Raw genomic sequence first — 17,696 nt, forward strand, 5'->3', positions numbered from 1 at the left:
CTATAGCTTTTTAACTATGCAAGTGGGAACAACACTACTAGTAACATCTAATTTTAACAAACAGAAGAGAATCAACTCATTTATTGCAATTAGGCCTAAACCTGGTTCTGCTTATCTATTCTCCTTTTTTTCTCCTTTAAACTAGTTCAGATACAAAACAACAGTTGTTTCTAAATGACACTGGCATTGTTTGCTTCTGGCTTACTCTAATGTTTGAACACATCCATTCAAATATGGCATTATATGTGAACAATCTCTCACGCTCAAAACTTAACAAGCAAGCTTAGCATCATATGCAAACAACATCTAAATATCTTTTTGGCTGTTCTATAATTATTCCAATTAAGTTTATACACTCTACTTAGTAACCCATTTGATAAATGCTTATATTTCTAAATTTATTGATTTAAATTACACCTTTTCTAAATTTATTGATTTAAATTACAGCATTAGAAGATCTTGGTTTGATCAAAAGTAGAGTTGTTACATACTTCAACAGATGTAAATGTTGGTTCATCATTTACTATGTCCACTCTGCCTGAAGAGACACCTTTGTCTTTCAATTGAAAATGTGTTTTACTCATGTAACCATCAGGAGAGTCCTGTGTTCAGAGATGAAAAAAAGCAGTATTTAATTTCTTTTTTTTCAGGAAGCAGTTCTACATCTTAAATGTTTTTATCTTATAGGCTTTTAAATAAATTATGTAATAAGCAAACTGATGCAGTAGCATCCCATAATTATATCCCTAAGTCCTTGGGTAGTAGAAATTCTGTAAAACTGAGCTTAAGTCCTAGAGACTACATAGATACATATATGTGGTTTCTTGGCAACAATACATAAGTGGTTTGTCATTACCTTTTTCCAGGGTATTTCTTCAAGTATTATTGCTCAATATTATTAAAACTATATAAAAGTCCGGAAGGAATTACTAGACCTACTCCTACCCACACTTTCTATTCATGTTTATTCAGATATAAGCCCCCTTAAGTTTAATGGTGTTCAGTCTCATGTAAATATGTATAGGATTGCAGTCTCTTTTCTACTGATCCTGTCCACTTACTTTCTTAACACTAGAAAAATCAATCCATTATTCTTCTGTTCTCTACTTTGCCTCTTTCTTTCTTGGTACTGCAACAATTAATTGATAATCTTAAAGCTGACCATTTTTCTTCCATTTCCTTACCAGAGGAATCTTTTCACTTTTTTCCTAAGCTAGCTTAGTAATATTCTATTATTATCAAATATTAATTCAGTGTCATGTTTTAAAACCAGTTCATCAAATTTAACCAACCATTATAGGTTCTAATGGCACTACACAGAAAATACTTTATTTATAGTTGCAAAAATGAGTAGGTAATATTTGAGACATAGGATTGAATCCAGGAAAAATTCAGTGTTCTGAATAAGGATATCTTCATAATGTAGAACCTGATCTTTCAGTAGAAGAATAAAAATACTGACTTCCGCTATTTAAATTAATTATCACTTAGCTAACTTGAAACAAAATTTTCAGATGAAACACTTTGAAAGAGAACTGAAAGTTTTTGGATATATTGATCCTACAGGATGAAGGCATAATTATTTGTAAAAACATTACAATTTAAAGCATTACTTTAAAAGGATTTGTTGCTTTTCTATCATATATGTGGGAAAGAGAAAATAGACATGGGATAGAATAAAAATCTGTAGTTAATACCATATTGAATAAGAATTTTAAAACAGTCAAAATTAAACAAGGTAGTATTGTTTTTAAATCATAAATGCTGACCCATTTTTCAGTTTAGTGCAGATGGTAAACTTGTAAATAGTGACAAAAAAGGCACAAGCATTCAACAGACATTTCAGTAAAAGCATTTGACAAGAAGCATGAAGATGGATCCTTCCCATATGCCACTGAAAATGGGACAAAAAAATTACCATCTGTAAAACAGGAGAATGTGAAATAGCACTTTCTAAAATTAAACATTAAAGTACATAGACCCAGAAATGCACTAAAGAGTTCTGTAAGACTGAAAAAGTATAATTAAAACTGCTAACTTAATTTTCAAAATGTGAAGTCTTTTTGGACTTTAGGCATTATAAATGTTTCTATATGGTGCTTACTCAGCTTCAAATATTCTTATAAGCTAGAATTTGTCTGGACCCATCTCAATTTAGATGGCTGACACAGTTACAGGATCATACCTGTTATAAGACCAATCAGCCTTGGTTACATGGTTGATCTTTACAAGAAAGGAGAAAGAGAGATTACAGCTTTTTGATTCTCTTTGACCTGTTGGCAGATCTTGATACTGTTGACCATAATATCCTTCTGAAGTGAATCTGTATATTGGGAATTAGAGACACTGTACTATCCCACTTGTATCTATGGGATCATATTCAGGGGAAAGAACTGGATAACCCCAAGCCAGTTAAGCTGAAAGGTCACACAAGGATCTATTTTATCACAGTGCTGCTTAACATTTACGTGTTTGCTGAAGGGGGGGGACCTACTTATCTGTTCTAAAAGGGTTCGCATTTACTCCCAGTTCGCTATCAAGCCAAATTCACAGTAGCCTTACATCATTTTAGAACTTGGATACCTACGAGTGTTTCTGTCCTTACATCAATCAAGACCTATTGGGAATGCAATTATTTGCCAATAATTTGCTATGTTGTGACCCAAGAGAGGGTATTCCTGATTCAAGCAACCAGTAGTGGAATTCTTCTCTGTTTAGGTACAGGTAATATTGGGCTTAAGTCACTGTGTTCACCTACACATTGTTTATCATGGTGTTACTGTGCCTTCTGGCCTTATTATTGTCATGTCTTGTTTTCAAGCTAGTTTTATGTATTTTATTTTTAGAAGTTTTTACTTTGTTTTGTTTTAATTGCTTAAAAGTTACTGTAAATTGCTTTTAATTGTTCCTCACTTTGGAATTTGTTTTTTAACACTGAAAAATGGGTTAAAATTTTGTAAGTTAAATAAATTCATAGCATAAAAGAGTCCCTCTGGTGGGAGGAGATGGGAGGTGACAAATTTGATAAATAAATAAAATAAAACCTGACTATGTCATATTACGCAAGTATTCCCAAGAACTGTGAAAGCAGATTATTGCACAGAAAATATTCCATCAGCAAAACAATTAAGAAAAACGAAATACAAAACAATGAATGCATATTAAAAACAACAACTATTATGGAAAGAATTAAGAAATGTATTACAAAGTCAAATTTCTGCATATCTATCCGTTGCAAGCTCATGATAATTCTGGTTCAACAAATTATTCTCTTGTGTTTTATTGCTCTTGCAGCAACGTAGACTTACTATGAACATATGGGCCTGTGAACTGGAAATGATGAAAGATAAAGATAAATAAGGAAAAGGACGATTCCCAGAGTTGGTATTACGAATGAATTATTTCAAAACTTCAAAAGCGTATGATCTAAACTTTTTACCAAAGAACCATCATTGGGAGGCTACATTCAGGATGTATTACAGTTAATTTTGATCCTGCAGAATGAAAGGCAACTTATGGGAAATTCCTATCTGATTAACTGATTTAAAGCTGATTGTTCAACACTGCACAAGCCATGGTTCAGAAAATACATCAGAATATACAAAACAATCTTCCCCAGAATGTGATGTTGGAGAAAGAGACACCTCTGAGGACACTCCATCTTCCTCAAGATTTTAGATTGTATATGTTTTCTCAGTTTCCTGAAGACATTCTTGCTACCCATTCAAAACAGTCTTCTGGAAGGAAGAAGAATATAATGTGTTTTTACTTCCCAACAAATGGAAAGTTCTTAGGATTTTGGTCTCTTCTTTTTATATGTATACAGTATATGTGTGTGTATTATATATTTTTTATATATTTTACAATATGTAAAATATTTTATATATTTTATAATATATTAAAAAATTAAAAGGAAGACAATAACTAATACAAACTAATATAAAGTAAGAAAAAGAAAGAAATCAAAGAAAAAGCTAAGTGCAAGAAAGGAAAAAAGAAAAAGAAAAATAGAAATAGAAAAGAATAGAAAAGAAAAGAAAAGAAAAAGAAAGAATAGGGAAGAAAGAAAAATGATACAAAGATACAAAAAAGATACAAAGCTACAAAGTAGCTTCCGATCATCTTTACAGAAGTTGAAAGTACACTTATTTACCTCTTACTCTATGGTTACAACATGACTCTCTTCTTTCTATAATCTATCCTGTCTGTCTGTCAAAACGATAAATAAGTTCATTTTTTTCCATTTTACCCAAAAAGTCCATAAGGGGTTTCCAGTCAGCAATAAATATATTGTCTTTTTCTCTGATCAGAGAAGTCAAGTTAGCCATCTCAGCAAGTTTCATCATCTTCACCAACCATTCCTTGATTGTGGGTAGTGCCAAATCTTTCCATCTTTGTGCATACAATAATCTCCCTGCAGTTATCATGTACAAAAACAGAGTTCAATAACTTTTTTCCAACCTCTGGTCTCAATTGTATATTAATCTTTAAAATCCTCTGAATAAGCGAGGATTTTGGTCTCTCCTGAAGGTACATTCTCCCAAGACGTACAGTGTTTCTGCCACATTTTAGTTAGAAGCAGAATAATCCAAATTTGAAAATGGGTGATTTTTCTTCCAGATTTATACAAATTTATACATCAGCGATCATCCTCCACCCATCACTCAATACAAAAACGAACAGGTTCCATAGCCTGAAAAAGTCTGATAGCTCTTGTCCTAAGTTACAGGATGGATGGACGGACAGATAGACCCACAGATATGGCAAAAAAAGTGCTATGAATCATGCATCAGTGCATGCATAGTACTTATCTGCAATTTCTTAAAACAGTTGCTTGAGCACCCTGAGTGCTCCAAAATACTTTTTTGCCTTCAAATCCTAAGTGCTGCATAGCATATATATTTATATGTAAGCAAGCAAAGTAGAATGATGAAACGGGCTTTGGTACCGCTAAATGATTAGTAAAATCTACAGTAAACCTAGAATGGTTGCACAAAATTATGGTATAGTACTACTGTTTATCCTCCCCCACCCCAAGTCCTGCTGTGCTACCTCATTATGGTGGTGGGGTGTTCCTGGGATGGATAACCAAAGAACATTGGGAGTATATGCCAAGAGCGTATATTCCCAGCAGGGTCACCCAAGGTCTGAAGGTCATCCCAGCTCACCAGCTGAAGTAAGCAGGTACCTATACTGGGCAGCAGCAATAAAGGAAGATGCCCAAGGCAGATGATCACTTTAGTGACAACAGCAAAGGTATTGATTCATACTATGCAGAAGGCAATGGTAAACCACTCCTGTATTTTTACCACAAAAACCACATGGAGAGAAAATATAAAATGATTGGCAATACAGTGCCAGGTGATGGGCCCCTCAAGTCGGATGGCACTCAACATGCTATTGGGGAAGGGCTGAGGATATTTCAGAAGATTAATGATGTTTATGACATGGCTAGATTAAAGCCTCCTGGACATCCAGTTGCTGATGTTACCATACAAGAAAAGAAAAACTGAAGTTAGTTAGAATTACAGTAGGAACATGTAATGTAAGAAGTATGAACACAGGAAAGCTCAACACAGTGAAAGATGAAATGGAACAACTAAAATTGACTTGTTAGGCATCAGCAAATTGAGATGGACTGGGATGGGATACTTTCAGTCAGAAGATCACACTGTTTATTACTCAGGACATGAAAAATAAAGAAGAAATGGTGTTGCTTTTATAGTTATATAGCAAGAACAGTATTTGGCTACAATGCAATCAGTGATAAAATAATATTGATTAGACTTTAATATGAAAATCATTCAGGTTTATGCTCCAGCCACCAATGCAGAAGAGGAAGAGGTTGATGAATTTTATGATCAAGTCCAATTTTAAATCAACAGAACATGCAAGGAAGATGTGCTGTTTGTGATTGGAGACTGAAATGCAAAAGTTGGAAACATGAAGAGGGAAAATGTACTATAGTTGGATTTGTATGGCTTAGGAAATGAAGCATGAGACATCAATTTCTGCAACTCCACTCATAGCTAACACTGACATCAAACAACAAAAATGATGCCTATATACATGGATATCACCAGGTGGAGTATATAGAAATCAAATTGACTATATTACTGCTAAAAGGAGGTGGAGCATTTCAATTACACCATCGAAGACATGGCCAGGTGCTGACTGTGGAACAGATCATAAACTGCTCATGTACAAGCTCCAGGTTAAACTAAAGAAGAAAGCCAGTCAGTTTCCACAATATGATCTTGAACATATACCCACCATTTTCAAGGAGAACATCAGGTATTTTAAATCTCGCTTTCATTGTAAACTGCCCAGAGTCCCTCCTCTGGGGAGAGATGGGTGGTAGCAAAATTTGGCAAACAAATAAATAAATAAATTCCTGAACCTCATTGATAGAGATCCAGAGGAATTATGGAATAAATTTTAAAAAGTCATTAAGGATGAACGTGAAAAGAGACTGCCAAAACTGAAGAAAGAAAAGAAAGCAAACTGGATGTCAGAACATACCATGGAAATTGCTGAGAAAAGAAGCCAAAGCCAAGAAAGAGAAAAATCTCAGAAAGGAACTTAACAAAGAGTTTCAGAGAACTGTTAGAAGAGACATTACATCATCATCTAAAGACACAGAAGATGGCAACAGACATGGAAAAGCAAGAAAAGTCTTTCAAAAGATCTCTGAACTCAGAAGGAGATTTGAACCTCAAGTTGGTATGCTTAAGGATGCTAATGGACAGATAGTAAGAGATTCAGAGGAGATTAAAAGAAGATGGAAGGAGTATACTGAAATACTATACAGTGGAGACATCAACATCGAAGATATCTTAGAAGTTTTCCTTACTTACAAGAACCTCTAGTAATGATGAAGTTAATCAACACTCTGGTCATTACCAAGTCAGAAGGCTACAGAAACTGATGCAATACCCATTGAAATATGCCAAGCAACAGAAGATCTATGTGGTTGCTAAGAATCAAAAATGACTTGATGACACATAATCAATCAATCTGCTGTTTTATTACTGCTGTTGTAGCTTTTGTATAAAGGGGTAGAGAAGGTTCCTTCCAACAATTATGAACCACACTTTATTTATTTATTTGTTTGGTCTCCAAGGACTGCAAGGAGTATGTCCCCTTTTCGGGAGAGATGGACGGTGATAGAAATTTGAAATATAAATAAATAAAAATAAATATGTCCAGATTCTATTCTGGGGGAGTGGGAACATGACAAGGCTAAAAATATGCTATTGAGAATTAAGCAACTGCAGGTGGTGGAATTTAGTTCAGCACAATAATCTGGGGATATTCCAGGTTGCCCATTTCTGCTCTATATCAGGGTACATACTGTTGTTCTTACCAATCAAAGCAAATATTTGTAGCTCAGGGTTGAACTGTGGAGTCCTTGGTGCTCTCTGAGCCTTGTTGTTTTCTTGCAGATGTTTGGGAGTTCTTTGATTGGGCTGTTGTTTGTTGCTTGGTTGATTGACTGAGTTAATAGTTCCTTGATTAGGGTGTATTGTGCTGTTTGATGGTTCATCTGGTCGTTGCATATCTGGGTGTTGATTGCTGGCAAGGGAGTGTACTGGTCTTTTGGCTTTTCTGTTGTCTCTTTTGAATGGTATGTAAATGTTGTTTACCTCTATGTGTCTGTTGATGACTGCTTTGTCTGAGTGCCAGGCTTCCAGGAATTCTCTGACGTTTTTGGATTTGGCTTGGTTTAGGATGCTCACAGTTTCCCAATTGAAACTATGGTTGAGTCTGTCAATCAACCAAGCAGCAAACAACAGCCCAATCAAAGAACTCCCAAGGAGAGAACAACACCCCTACCAACACAAGCAGGGAAAGCCACAGTATATAAACTGAGAGCAAGGCCCACTCCCTCTTCGCACTGAAGATGTTGCCTGGTCTGGCAATGAAACGTCTGCAAGAAAACAACAAGGCTCAGAGAGCACCAAGGACTCCACTGTTGTTCTTCATTGCTATTAATTTTTGATAAGTCAGAAAAATATAGAGAGAGGTTTTAAGACTGAATAAAATGGAAAAGTTGGAGTATAGTGTAGATAATAGAGGGGAAATAATTTTTTAAAAGATTGATGAGATTCAAGAATTTCTACTCTAGACATACTCACTTGCTGCTTTGATCATTTTCTTCCATACCCAACATCTTCCTGATACATTTCTCAAAACCCATATGAAGCCTTCAACTCCAAAGAGTGTACAGTAATGTTCTCATTAGTAAGCTTTCAAGGATGAACAATCTCCAGATGGTAGAGAATTACAAATCCCAGCATTCTTCATCATTGACCATACTGATAGGAAATTCTGGGTATTGTGATCCAATAATTCCTGCATTATACCAATTAAGCCATTGTGCAAAATAAGAGGGGGGAAATCTGCTTTCTGCAGTTTTCAAACCAACCAACAGTTAACTACCCAGAATCAGATTTCTCCCATTAACTCTCTCTTCTACCTAGCAACATCAGTTGTAATATGAGGCATAGATTCAAGAAACAGAAGAAGTGCTTTTATGTGCCTAGTCCATGCCTTTACAAAGACCTCTGAAAATCTGATTTATCATCTACCACATCACAAACTGAAAACTTTATATAATTTAACCTGCAAAAATAGGAGAACTGCTCAAGGTACAATTATTTTATTTATTTATTTATTTATTTATTTATTTTATTAATCATATTTACATGGCCGTCCATATCACATAAAGCAACTGTGGGTGGTGTACAACAATAAAACAGTGAATAAATAAAAACAATTATAAAAATATTAAAATAAAATTATCATCAAAAATGTTAAAATATATGCTTCTATATCTGTGTTGAAGAAGGGTGGAAGTCACCTGTGCTTTATGTTTTCTATCTATTCTTGCACTTTTAGGTTTTCTCATCTCTTTTTAGTTTTGTATTCTATCTGTTCTGTATTCTATATTTTGTATTTTTATTATACTCTGAAAAAATTAGTAAAACTTTAATAATTATAAAAAATTAAAATATACAGTATATTTTAATATACAGTATATATACTCTCTCCCACAGAGAGAGCAAGAATATCAGTCACAGTGGAGCCACCTAAGAATGTTTCTGGTTCCCAAAGACTCCCAGGCCAGACAACATAACCAGATCTTGAGGGACTTCCTAAATAGCAGGGAAGGAGCAAGCCTAACTTTGGGGGGGGGGGGGAGAATGTTCCACAGGGAGGGAGCCACCACAGAAAAGGCCCGCTTCCTGGGACCCACTAAATGCAAGTCCCTGGCCGATGGAACCTGTAGCATACCTTCCCGGCCAGATCTAATGGGATGGGCTGATGTAATCAGGGAGAGGCAGTCTCTCAGATTATTAACCAAACCTTGTTATAAATTTCTTAGATGTTAGCTCATTTAAGAAAATTAAACATGTCCTTACAAGTGAATTTTAAAAAAATAATAATTTATGGAATTGTGTCACACAGCATGTCCTGGTAACAATATCTACTGAAAGGCAACCAAAATGCATGGTTGGTAATGAACAGTAGCTGCATATTAAGAGCTCATTTCTCAACGAAAGCACAAACAAATTGGGGTTTTATTAGCTGTTTCATTAAGTTTTATTTTAGAGAAACACACACAAAAAGCATATGTGCAACAGCTGATATAAAAAGATTCTATTCAAAATAGTTTCTGTGCAAACCCCATTAATGTAGCATTAAATTACTTGACAAGTCTGCAAATTTAACTATAAATTTAACTCTTTGGATAATATATCATTTCTGACAGAGTTTATTTCATTTGCTTTGATTTTAAATCAATGTATGTCTCTTTTCAGCACATTAGTTCTCTCGTCTAAGCAGCATTACCCATATCTATCTATCTATCTATCTATCTATCTATCTATCTATCTGTGTACAGCAGTGCCATAAGCTATTTTAGCATTTCTTTCATCAAGATTTCACCAGAATGAATCAATACATGTACTTTTGTCAGTAAACATTTGAACACAAAACAGATTCCTTTCAAGGAAATTACCTTGTCCTTAGTTGTTTTTACTGCTATCTTATATTTATGTTCCCACTAAAACCTAATGAGCCAAATTCAGAATGTACCTTTGCTGGAACGAACTATGACTGTACATGCAATAAGCAGCTATAGTTGCAAACCAAATCTAAGCAGAACAAAAACATAGGATTACTAGGTAGAAAAACACCCTACATATTCAGTATCTTGCTATAAAATTCCCCATTAAATATTGCGCACAATCCCCCAAATTGGAAATTATTGGTTTTATGCATTTAAAGTTAGAAGCAAAATCACACTGAACTCATTTGAACTTTCTGCTAAACATATACAGTATACATATAAATTACACTCCCCTTAATATGCACTTGTGGCAGGATGAGCTGCCCTGACATAATATACAGTAAAATGGCCTCAAGTTTGAAGGGGGTTTTTTTCTTGCCAGCACCAACTAAACTGTCACATTAGACATCTAGAAGCTTCACGTCCAATTAAGATACCTGAGAAGAGGGCCATCTGCCATTTGAAGAAAATATATAAAAGGGTAGAGGTGTTTGGCAATGGAAGAAGTTGTTGCGGGTTGTTGGACACTGCTGTACTGAATGTATGCTGGGGGACTGGACACACTGTGTGAATCCAGACACAGCTGGAAGGGGAATCTATAGCTCAAAACCAGCAGAAGCAAGTAAAATCTGAAAGAAATATGTGAAGCAGAGTGGCTGGTGGGAAAAACCGCAGCATTTGGATAAGGCAGACCAGATTTCAGGAAGGACACTTTGACAAAGCTACCGGAATTCCAAGGAGCTCAGGAAAAAGTTGTTTTCCCCTCTTCTCTCTAGACTAAAAGCAAGCTCAAGTGAAAGTACCGAGGCTGTCTAACAGAAAGCATATCAAAGTTGTGATAAAGAACCCCATATGAATCAGTGAGGAAGAAACTTAGTTTGCAAGTTAACAGAAATGTCTCTATAGTTTGTTAAGTTAAGGCCATTGCATATACAATATAACAATATAATTGTATAATGCAATATACAGTATATTTAATGTATTATTTATAGTTTTATTGAATTTTAAATTTTACTTTAATTGTAAACAGCCCAGAGTCCCTCCTTTTGGGGAAGATGGGCGGTGATAAAATTCGACAAACAAACAAACAAACAAATAAATAAATATTGCATATAGTGTGAGCACGAATTATTTACTAAAACCACTGTGTCAAATAGGTATCACTGTAATTTAGAGGAGACCAGTGTATGTGTCCATGCGTGTCTGAAAGTTCCTATCCCTCTTCCTAGTCTCCGACAGCACTTATGCCCAAACATCTGGAACTGAAGTACAACTACAGAATCATACATGACTACCTTGTATAAAGTCAGACCACTGGTGCATCTAGCTCACTGTGATATATAGCTCAACTGACTGGCAGCAGCAATCCAGGAGTTCAAAACGGCATTTTTTCCTACCCTACCTTCAGATGCCAAGGATTGGACCTGGGAGCTTCTGAATGCAAAACATGTACTTACCATATTTGTATTACATTTATGGTAAAAAAAATTCAGTATCAGCAGAGCACAGAGAATCACAGAGGATTAAAGCAATAATTAAAGCAGAGATGCCCAATCTTTGGGTCATTTGTTCTATATGCCTAGCAATATGGCTATAGCAAAGGCCTGCCTATTTACAAAATGGCTGCCAACAAGGCTTGCCTAGTTATAAGGAAAAGTAAACATCATCAAGACATTTCACAAGGAAAACCAGTAGTGTTAAAGGACCCTCCCTCTTAAAAAGAAAAAAGCAGTCTTCTGTAACACAAAATATTCTCCTCCAAGCCAGCAGTTTGTATGTACACTCTTAAATACCTTTTTTTTTTGCTTTACTTTTGTTTACTTTTGATCTTTTCAGGTGTTCTATGATAATTTCATTGTTTTAGAAGACGGATAGGAACTTTCAGACACGCACGGCCACATACACTGGTGCCTTCTAAATTACAGTGATATCTATTTGACACAGTGGTTTTAGGTAAATAATGGTCACTGTAGGTTTTTGTTCGTTTTAAAGAAAAAAAACTACTTCCCTAGGCAAGCAGGCAAGAAATCTTTTGTTAACTGGAAGAGAATCTCAGGATAGAATTTTCTCCAGTTATATGCTTTAACAATGCCATTGTAAAAAATATAAACTAAGAGGAAAATGTCTACACCAATTATTTTTGTAATTTTGTGCAAAGCATAGAAGGTAATTAACAACAACAAAGGGAAATTCTGCCAATGCAAATATATGTTTCTGATTCTTTTCAAAAACAAATTAAAAACATTTGTAAAGGAAAAGCATTCCCAATTCTCAATGTCTATTTAAATATTTACTGTATTGTTGTTGAAAATATCCCAGTCCTATCATTTATATTTATAATTTTGATTTCAAATTAATAATTGAAATTAAATACTAATGTTTTAAGGAAAATACAGTGCTTTAAAAAAGAACAGGCCAAGAAATAACTAAAATTAGCTAGAGATCTTGTTTATAGTTATTGCAAGAACAGCTTTCAGAAATCAAATTATGCAAGTTTGCATCTTCACTTAGTATAGATGAATACCAAAGTACATCATAACTTGGGAACAAATACTCATAGGAAGCCTTTGTGATAGATGGCTTAAGACTTACATGTTGCCCATACCTTTATGCTTCTCCATTGCCAATTATCTCCCATTCTTTGTGAATACTGGATAAATTCTGTACAATATTGCTTGAATTTATTTTCTTCCAAAAAGAAATCTGCATCAACCAAGTTAAGTGACATCTGTCAAGAAATGGAAGTGTTAGCATTGGCAGAAACTGTGAACTCTGAACATATTACCTATGAAGGGAAGGGAAGGGAAGGGAAGGGAAGGGAAGGGAAGGGAAGGGAAGGGAAGGGAGAAAAATGGAAAATTCAACAGATAGTGGGGATTGGACTCATGCCTAATCACTTTGCTACAGAAGGACATCTGGAGGGTACCAAGCTAGGAAACACTTTGGAAGTAATTCATTCCTATGCACTTTGTAGCATGAGTCTAGAAAATTATTCCAAAAGAACAAACTTTACCATTCTTAGCTTCTGCGCTAGTTAAACATTGGGTACTACTTTCTTACCAAACAGAAAAATGTATTTCAATGCACCTTTATGCAATAAAAATGTATCTTTTTCTTTATACTCCAACCTGGAATGCATTCACCTTAACAGTTTGCTTTACAACACAGCTTGAATAACCAAGGAACTTTAAGGACTAGGGTGCCTATAGAACTGAGTGAATCTGACACCAAAACCCCATCTACTGTATTTTTAAATAGAACTGTTGATTTGTGGGTAGAAACAAATTACAATCATCATATTGCAAACTGGGAATTCTACATTCCAGAGTTTAGACTTTATCAATAATTACTAGGATTCTCACTACAGTGATCAGATACAAAGCTGTAATAAACACTGCTGAAATACAGTTGATGTAATTCTCACATACTTTGAAGGAAGCTTTTTAGCAAATAAGCATATATAGTAAAAACAGATCAATTGGAAACTTATAAACATCTCCCATGTGCTGGAATCTGGCAAAAATTAAGAACTAAGCTTTTATTTAATAAAATATAACTAACAGATTAACAACATTCTGAGTTTTGAAGGAGATTTATTTATTCATTTATTTAATCAATCAAGAAAAGCAGGTGCAACTCTGGGTAGCTAGCATCAGGTTAAAAGCAGTACAAAAAATGAAAGAAGAAAAGTCCCCAAGTCATTTCTGACTCCTTGGGAAAAGCCGCTTTCGCGACATTTTCTTGGCAGACTATAGAGCAGGGTGGTTTGTCATTGCCTTCCCCAGTCATAATTACCTTTCCCCCAGCAAGCTGCATACTCATTTCACTGACCTCGGAAGGATGGAAGGCTGAGTCGACCTGAGCTGGCTACCTGAGAAACCAACTTCCGCTGGGATTAAACTCAGGTCATGGGGAGAGTTTCGGTTGCAATACTGCTGCCTACCACTCTGAGCCACACGAGGCTCTTTTTTTATTTAATCATTTATTTAATAAATCAAGAAAAGCAGGTGTAACTCTGGGTAGCTAGCATCAGGTTAAAAGCAGTACAAAAAATATCCACATAAAAAAAAATAGAATTAGAATTTAGTCTGTAGTTTAGTCTTGCAAGACTGTCTTAGTTTATGCTACCTTTTCAAAATTAGCTGCATTTTGCAAAGTCTGCACAACTTGTAATTCACCCTAGGGTTATTTATGATAGTTTACAAAGATAATCAGTCCTTTTGTTGCCTGCATCAGACTGAAAAGTGTGGCAAAAGATAGCCAAACCCCTATATATACAGTATTATATTATTTTATTACATAGATATCTATTAACTTTCTTGTTATGTTTTTCCTCAAGATATATTTCATATAGTGCACTGATGATAGCTGCAAGATGCTTCCTTCTTTTCCTTTTTGCTTAAATAAAACATCCCTTAAATTAGGCATCAGAAGATTGTCTTTTGCTGTTTCAGAAGTACTCAGTAAACTGAGTCCAGACAGACCTTGAAGATTATGACCCAAACAAAATTCTGGAAGAAATTATCATCAAGCAGGTAAGATTCCCATTAAATGGCATATGGGATTATTCATTTTGTCTCTTGTCTATGATATGGGAAGCCATAAAAATATGATTGATTGATTGATTAAAAAATAAATAAATGTTATAGATCAGCATTTTTTAAAAAATAAAGCACTTCATTATTCATTTAGTTATTTTCCAATTTGGGAACTCTTCACCTAATTCCCAGAATTCCTAGCTAGCCGGCAAATCTACTAAGAATTCTGGGAAGTAAAATCCACATGCCTGGAAGAGGCCCAATTTTGGAAGGGCTTAGTGTATTCTGCACTTATTTAAAGATCCATTACTGTTTAATGCTTCAGTTCTAGAGATTCTTCTTTGCACAGATTTTAGCAATTTATGATACACAAAATTTTCTATGGTATGGTTGGTTGAAAGAACTCCAGAGGGAGGGGTGGGAGCCAGAATGGTCTTATTACTATCACATTTTCCATATTTCCAGAATATTCAACTGTTCCTGTTATATTTATTCTATTAATTAAAATATTTAAGATTGCCTTTTAAGATCAAGGTCTCATAAAGCAATTTCAGTTATATAAATACAGAACACCAATAAAACATTAAAAAAAAGCAGTGCAAATGATAAATGCAGCATTCAAGCCATACAAATCCAAACATTTATAATAATGGGGACAGGTATACCTCAACTGGACTACAGATCTATAAACATGAGATCAGCATTAAAAGCCTCTCTTTCCCCATATTGGAACCAAGAGGCACAGGAGTTAAAGTACATGAAACTTATTTATGCAAGAAGTCATACACTCCACAGTGTTTACAGGCTTAACGGTCATAATAAATATTTAGGTTTCTGCAACTAGTACAATGTTAATATTATAAATTCTAGCTAGCCTATTCCCACCAACATCTGGGTAGTCATTAGGGGTATACCAGATGTTAATTTCTACCGTCTCCAACAGCAATCTCAAACATAGTCTTTCTCAACCTGTCTTCCAGATGTGTTGGGCTTCAGTTTCCATAATACTTAGCAGACACAACTGTTGGGATTGTGAGAGCTGAAGTCAAAATATACATTACTGAACTATTTTGTGTAGGCCCCACTTCACACAAGTGGAAATACAAAAAGACAGCAATAGCAAAGTGCTATTTTGCAGTCAGAGGTCAGATCCAAAAGAACACCCCAATGAAGACTCAATCTGTTCAGACTCATGAGTATTATTTGTTGGAGGTAGAACAGGTGAGAGGAGAAATGTATGGAAATGTAAAGGAGGGTGCAGTTGCTTGCAACAGTGAACACTCTAATGTAATATTTTGAGATCCCATGTATGTCTTTAAAACAAAGCACCGAGAATAAGTCAGAGAAAGTTAGCTTTAATAACCCACTCTTAGACTTTCCATAGGCTTCTCACCAAAACATTGTGCCTTCCATAAATTTTACTTATTTATTTGTCACATTTATATTGCTGCCCATCTCACACAAAATCTTAACACTGAGGCTTGAACAAAGAAGCTGCATTCAAATGATAAACCTTTATTTGCTTAAGGTACAACCAGCAAGGTTCATGCAACATATTAAGTCATGAATCTTGATTTATAAATCACAGCCGTAGACATAACCAAATAAATGACACTCTAACTTAGTATGATGCAACAACTCCATATTCTGTTAGTGGAAAAAAACTGTTAATTCTTGCAGCATGCCACCTTTGCCTGTTACTCTCTGTGGGTATCCTTGTACAACACACTAAGCTAAAAGGTAGCTGGCTTATAGTTGGGTCTTTAGTTCCATGTGTTGGGCAAACCAACATACTGAGTTGAACAAATCATGGTTCAACTAACCATGGATTTGCATATTGTGCATACACAGCTCCTACCAGAATGTGGAAGCCTGCATTAGCAGGTCTAATACCCCAATGCCACATCACCAAGGAAAGCAAACAAGAAGATGAGATTGCAGCTCCTTTTATGAACAATGCTCTATGTTGCCCTATTCAGAGCATGGGCAAGTGACCAGAGACAATCGCTTACATTATACCTCTAGGTAGCACTGTGGGGCCAATCCAACTTATAACGTGTCCACTTTTCCTCAGAGGAAGAAGCATGGGATAGCAGCACGGGGGGGGGGGGGTGACACTCACTTTTCCAGAGTATCTTGCAAGCCGGGGTGGGGGAGAAACATTGTTGACAGCGTCACGCTTTTTTAAAAAAAGAAAATTGTGCAACTCCTGGCCTTGGCACTCTCATCCGATAAGACTACGCCAGCAGCCGCGTATCTTCAGGTGCACCGATTCTGCTGGGCGCTTGGGAAAGGGGACGGGAAAAATAAGACTCGGAGACGACAGGGCGTCAGTCTGGCTGGGGACACGCGAATGGGCGACCAGCCTAAAGGACATGTCAGTGCAATCACGGAGCAATCTTTAATGCGGGCAGCCGCCCAAGACGGGAGTTTTGCAAACGGCTCCATCAAAATACAGCTCGCCCTGACGTAGTTGCTGCCTGGGAGGAGAAGAGAGGCCCTGGGGCGAAGGGAGAGACCAGTTTCCACGCCTGCCTGCCTCTCCAATCTTGAGAACATCGCGTCCCTCTTCCTTCCCTTCCATTTCTCTCCTTTCCCTCCTCCTTTCCCCCTTCCTCTCACCTTCTCCACCTCCCGCTAATTTCAGAAAGAGACGTAGCGCAGCTTCTTCTTTTTCCCTATGGGAGGAGCTCGGCTAGGGAGGGAGGGGGAGAAAGAGTCGAGCAAGCGCAGAAGCCTCGCCGAGCTTTCCTTCCTATCTTTCCGGTTTTGAAAGCGGCTTCTGGAGCTAAGCACTGAAGGCGCATGCGCGCAGACAGACTCCTCCCTGCCGCCTGGGTCAAGTGGAGACAGTAATTCGCTTGTTGGACAGTTTCAAGTTGGGCCGTCCCAATTCCGCTGTTAGAAAGACAAATATCGGTTACATATGCTGGAGGAGCTGTAACATGGCTTGCCCTTCCTGGTTTCTGCAGTACAGTAATTCATACTTCTCTCTCTCCTAGTTTCTGCAGTATTCTCAAGGGACGCTTGGCCAAGGTTAAGTTAACCTCCGTGTTTTCTTCAACCCATTTTCAGGATTCGCA

General features: G+C 36.3%; 1 protein-coding gene across 1 annotated transcript in view; it reads right to left on the bottom strand.

Moving 5' to 3' along the window:
* The window catches only part of ATG10 (autophagy related 10), a 116,047-nt gene extending 98,634 nt beyond the window's left edge, over positions 1-17,413 (bottom strand). The window contains exons 1-3 of the mRNA XM_063295456.1: positions 17,236-17,413; positions 12,681-12,803; positions 492-602 (exon numbers count right to left, since the gene is read on the bottom strand). Coding sequence (XP_063151526.1) covers positions 492-602; positions 12,681-12,803 — 234 coding nt within the window. The 5' untranslated portion in view covers positions 17,236-17,413. The remainder of the gene's footprint in view (positions 1-491; positions 603-12,680; positions 12,804-17,235) is intronic.
* Positions 17,414-17,696: the final 283 nt, after the last annotated feature.

Source organism: Candoia aspera, chromosome 2 (assembly GCF_035149785.1).
Source record: "Candoia aspera isolate rCanAsp1 chromosome 2, rCanAsp1.hap2, whole genome shotgun sequence".
Lineage (NCBI taxonomy): Eukaryota > Metazoa > Chordata > Lepidosauria > Squamata > Boidae > Candoia > Candoia aspera.